Source organism: Manihot esculenta, chromosome 12 (genome assembly GCF_001659605.2).
Source record: "Manihot esculenta cultivar AM560-2 chromosome 12, M.esculenta_v8, whole genome shotgun sequence".
Lineage (NCBI taxonomy): Eukaryota > Viridiplantae > Streptophyta > Magnoliopsida > Malpighiales > Euphorbiaceae > Manihot > Manihot esculenta.
In genome coordinates this window covers 2,930,660-2,936,602 of record NC_035172.2, presented here as the reverse complement: position 1 = coordinate 2,936,602, position 5,943 = coordinate 2,930,660, and the positions used below count along the sequence as shown (strand labels likewise).

The 5,943-nt window shown below is 28.4% G+C and overlaps 1 protein-coding gene across 1 annotated transcript; it reads left to right on the top strand.

The window, feature by feature from the left end:
• Nucleotides 1-478: 478 nt before the first annotated feature.
• Nucleotides 479-3,809, top strand: LOC110628013 (protein CUP-SHAPED COTYLEDON 3). Its single transcript, XM_021774450.2, has 3 exons — nucleotides 479-875; nucleotides 2,520-2,785; nucleotides 3,150-3,809. Exons 1-3 carry the CDS (start codon nucleotides 707-709, stop codon nucleotides 3,591-3,593), a joined length of 879 nt encoding a protein of 292 aa, XP_021630142.1. The 5' UTR covers nucleotides 479-706; the 3' UTR covers nucleotides 3,594-3,809.
• Nucleotides 3,810-5,943: the final 2,134 nt, after the last annotated feature.

Genomic DNA, 5,943 nt, shown 5'->3' with positions numbered 1-5,943 from the left:
TTGAGATAATATAATGACGCAAAGAGAAAATTAATATATAGGAAAGAGTTTGATAAAGGAAAAAGTTGATGTATCAAAGAATATACACATTGAATTACTTCTTTCAATCTGTCCAACGTCAATAATTTATTTATTTATACAATATTTAGCCGTTATATTTTTATAAAAATCAAGTTTTAAGATTAAGGATGAATATGTTTGGATTTCAACTGAAATTTTGTGAAATATAAGTGGAATTATATATCAAACCTAGTAAATAATTGTTAAAAGTGAGTAAAAAAATTAAAAAAAAATTATTTTAATTATAAATAAAAAGGGGTGTTTTGGAAGGTTTCTGTAATAAAAATGTTGAATTAAATTTTCACAAGAAAGATTTCTTGTAACTTTGGTTTTTCTTGAAACTTTCCCACTATAACTAACTAGTTACACAAGCATGGACCCTTGCTACAATATTGTAAGAAATTCTAACCAGCAAATCCACTTTCTCTTCCATCCTTATTAAACTATATATGTCTATGATACCAACCCCTTTCTTCTTCATATTTTATTTTAAATCTCAATCCTTTCAATATTTCCTTTCTCTAACTAAATATTTTTAGCTTCCAAATTTTAACAAACTTCTTATGATTTCTTAAACCCTTTTTCTTCTTTTTTGCCTTCCAAAAGCCAAAAACAGTAGCAGCAGAAGCAGAAGAAGAAATATTAAATGGGGTTAAGAGACATTGGAGCAACTCTGCCACCTGGGTTTAGATTCTATCCCAGTGATGAGGAACTGGTCTGCCATTATCTCTACAAAAAGATCACAAATGAAGAAGTTTTGAAGGGTACTTTGGTTGAAATTGACTTGCATACTTGTGAGCCATGGCAGCTTCCTGGTATGTGATATTCATCTTCTTCTTTCTTATCTTCTCTGCTTAATGGGTGTCTTTTTTCTTCTTCTTATTACACTCTTATGTGACCCATGGCAGCTTCCTGGTAGTCTATGTTCTTGCTTTTCTCGGTGTTTATATAACAAACTCAACAGAAAATAAAGGAAAAAGAAAATTGTTCTTATTTGTTTGGTACGAGGGAAAGAGACAAACGTTTCACATGGATTTTCATTCGAGAGAGAGAGAGAGATAATAGTAAGTTGTATTTATGGAAATGCCAGGCTTTCTTCTCAATCATGTTTCCAGTCTTTTCCTTCACCTGATCTCATAAAAATTCCGAGAAAATCCAAGAAGAAAACAACAAGATAAAAAATTGATGTTTGGATTTTGCTTTTGCTTTTTTTCTCCTCAACTTCACTGAAGAAAAACCTTAAAAATCATTTCCATGGCTAATTATAACACACGTCAATCCTGCCAAATTTTGGGTTTCTTGTCTTCTGATTTATATCAATGTCTTCTCAGCTGTCGAACATTTTTCATCTTTTTTATCTTTGCTTAGTTTTTGAATAAGCTTGATATTTATCAACAAATATATCTTTTTTTTCCCCTGTTTTTTTTATTGCCCTTTAATATTTGGATGATGATGATATTTCTGTCATCTTTGAAGCAAATAATATCAAAGAAAGAATTTTTTTTTCCCCTCTAATTATTTTTACCAGTACAAAGGCTTACTGCATAGACACCACCTTTCCTGGGATGCTTATCCTCTCTATAGCAAGAATTGCTTCCATTCCAAGTCTTTTATGCCAAAAGCCGCGTATTCTCCATTATAATTACAGTGCTTCAGTTCCTTCTCTCTCTCTTTTTCTTTAAAAATAGTATGAGTTTCAAGAACTGTGCATACTTGTGTTATCTTTCTTTTTTCCTTCTTTCTTGATGAGGTGAAGTGAACTCAAAATTTTAACATATAATAAAGAGAAAATATAAATAATTAGGTGATTCTTTTGTTATTTCACTCTCTTATATATGTTTCTAAGTATTTGTTTTTGTTGATCCGTGTGGCTAGCTTCTTCTCTTATAGTATATCACCTATCCATCCATCCCAGGAGTCAAACAATGGGCCAATGCATGTTTACCATCCATTAATTTCAAGCTTAATTAATAATAGTAATTACTATTTAAACTTATTAATTAATAAGTACCAAAAAAAATTCACGGTTAATTATAGCTAACGGTAACACTTTGATTTTTCATAAAGCAATAATGTCTCTAAAGTTAATTTGAACCACTTTCTCATAACTTCTTTTCTTTCTTCAATGGTTTTATTAATAATTATTGACACATTTGTTTCTTAGACATGACTCATGAGATGACATAGACTCACCATCATTAATTCAGGGCAATAATTTTAGCTATGAGATAAAATTTGGCCTTATATATATTTAGTCAATAGTTATAATGAAAGCAAAAGTTTAAATTTATAGTCAAATATCAAGGCAATGCTGTGTAATTTTTATATATTATATAATATTTGCGCAATATTTTTTTTTTAACTTAATAGAAATTACCAATTTCAACCATTCTTTGCATATGTACACATTTCAGACATAAAGCAATGTTCATGAAAGCTTTGTTTTATCTAACTTTTAGAGGTGGCTAAGCTGAATGCAAATGAGTGGTACTTCTTCAGCTTCCGTGACCGGAAATATGCCACCGGATTCCGAACAAATCGAGCTACGACATCTGGGTACTGGAAAGCTACCGGAAAAGATCGTGCGGTGCTGGACCCTACAACTCGTGAGATTGTAGGGATGAGAAAGACCTTAGTGTTCTACAGAAACAGAGCTCCTAATGGAATCAAGACTGGTTGGATCATGCATGAGTTTCGTCTTGAAACCCCACATATGCCTCCTAAGGTTAGTTAATTTTCAGACGACGTGTTCATCATCAGTTTCTACTGTTATTACACTGTAACAAAAGATGTCGTGCTTATAAATAATTTTACGAGAATATGAAAGAACTTAAAGAGACATAAGAGAACATATCGATTGCCTAATAATAGGCGAAGGTCCATGTTCTTTCAAAGGAAACTCACAAGAAATAGACATGCAAGTTGTCCGGTGAGCCCTCAAATATGTGTAGGCATTTCAGTGATTAGTGATTCTCATGCAAAGGCTGTTCTGCTTTGTCTCGTTCTTGTCTCTCACATGCATCAAAAGCAAAAGTATATCTAAAATTTTTATTGGGTTTCTGAGTTTGTTTTTTTTTTTTTAATTACAGGAGGATTGGGTGTTGTGTAGAGTGTTCCACAAAAGCAAGGGAGAAAACAGCAGCAAATTTGATGAACAATTCATGTTTGAGACCACTGTTCCTTCAAATAATTTATCAGCTTCTCCTCTAACTGATCATAATCACCAAGGTCTGCCATGTGGGTATCATCAGCAAATCACCTCATTATCATCATCAGCAACCCCATCCCATCATCATCATCATCATCAAGTAAACCATGACCAGAACTCCTTGATAAACCTTCTTCAGCTTTCTCAGGAAACAAACACCAACATTTTCATGAATACTACAGTTGATATGAGCTCAAAAAAGGACGACGAGTATGGATTCTTGTGGGAGGACATGAACTTGGAAGAAAATAGCTTGGGAAATGGAGGAGCTTCAAGCATGGAAAACATGAGATTTGAGATGGGTAACAGCATGGTCTTCCTATGAGAGATTTATTGATTTATGATGTATTTGTTTGATGTTTGGATTTGAGGGACAGTTCAAGGTTTGATTGGAACAGATGTTGTTTATTAGGTATTAAGATTGTATTAAGTAGTTTTTCTATATGTATTTATGGTTAATTAATTAGGGTTTATTTATTTATTTTTGTATATTTGTCATCTGTACAAAATTATATTAAATATATATTAATCGTATTCTTCATTGGAATTAATTTTTTTTTAAGATAATTTTTAGTTGAACATTCTTATATTAATTTAATATATCTAAAATAAATAATTTTAAAATATTATCTAATAAAATTTAACAGATTTATTTTATTTTAAATTATCTAAATTGGAAGACAGTAGCTTTGCTTTTGATTAAGATTCTCTGTGTTGGATTGCAACCCTGAAAATTCCAGATATATTCTTAATTTATTGGTTCACTCGAAATATACTATGCAAGAAAATTATGCTCTTCTTTCAATTTATTTTATTTTATTTTTAAAAAAAGTGTTTTAATTTTTTTAGGAAATTCAAATTAATCAAAGGGAGTGTTTGGTTATGTTTTTGACAAGTACTGTAATAATTATGGTTTCTTCAATATCCACCTGTCCCATTTCCGTCTTATTTTCTTTCCTCTCACTTGATTTCTCTACATGCCTTGTTCATAAAGGCATGTCAATGCTTCCCCCCTCCATTGTTGCTTTCTCCACTTGAGCTTCTTTTCTTGACATCAATCTTTTTTTTTTTTTCTTAATTTAATGAAAATTACTTTATTATTTCTCATGATCAATAATATATATTAAAAAATAAATATATATATTCTTTAGTCCTTGATTATTGATGGTACATAATGATCCATGTGCTAAAAAAATTTGTTTTTTCAGACAAGACTATTTCACAAATATAATTGAATTTGTTTTTTCCTTCATATGTATCTCTTAAAGATCTAACAAAGATTTGTTTTCTTTTATTATTATTAATTAACTAATAAATCTTGTCGTAATAAATAAGAGAAAATATTACTATTAATATTACCTGTATGCCTTGCACAACAATAACAATAAAAAATAATATTACTATTATTTTTTTGAAATTTAAAATATAATTTCTTTTTTAAAATAAAAATTTCATTTTCAAAAAGGGTTTCAATTATTTTTTAAATTAAAAAATATTTTTCATTGACTATAAAATAAATACAAATTTAAATTTAAAACATTTTCATACGTATTAAATTATAGCGAGAGTTAATAAAATGATAGTTTAATATAATTCACTACGTAAATGATTGATCCTTAATCATTAAAACAATCCATTGAATTTAACACAAAAAGAAAAAGACATATATAATTAGTATTGATAAAATTTAAATTTAAATTTAATTTTTATCAATTATACTAAAATACCAGTTAAAATTCTTAATCATTAGACTAAGACACTTTTGACAAATATCACAATTACTGACGAATAATTCTCGTTGGTATTTTATATTTTTTACTTTTAAATTAATTTATATACTAACAGATTTAACTCGATAATAAAGTGTATTTCAATAAATTCGAGAGATTATTAATCCGGAGCTGAAACCTAAAACTTTCCAAATACTTGGAAGCGTGGTTTTATATATAACTTTTAATTATTGAAACAAATTAGATAATGTCATTATAAATATTCCAAAACGGAGCAATCATGCAACGAAGAGGAAATATTAGAATATGCCTTGTATCTAACTCATTTGATGGTTTAGTTAATCTAGACTTGGGACAGATGATTGATTTTCTTCACTGATTAGGGTTTCGTTTCATTTGCTATATTAATTATACATTTGTAATAAAGGAAGCCGACGTTCATGTCATTGTTTCATCATCCCTTCTTAAATATCAACAACAGAAGAATAAAAGAATAAATTTAATTAGAATTTAAATTCATATTTTTTTATAATTTTTTGAAATTGTCTGAATTTTTGTAATCTTTACGACCTTTTTGGTTTTACAATGCATTATTTGCATGATAAAACATATATATAGACATTTTCTAGAAATGTAAAAGAAGCTAACACTTTAAAACTATATAATGTAACATATTTTTAATTAACAATAATGTCACGATTTTTTTTTTTGAAAATTAATTAAATAACAGAATGAAATTCTCAATTTTTATTATTAAAATAAACTAATAAATAATTCATGCAACGTGCAAGCAAAACTACTAGTATATTGTAAAACAAGCCCTATAAACAGTTTTACAATAATTTACTATCTATATTAATAACTTAAAAAATAATCTATTATTATTTTTTATTACTACTTTTATCAATAAAAATATTTAAAAAATAATTTCCACCTCCTTTTATT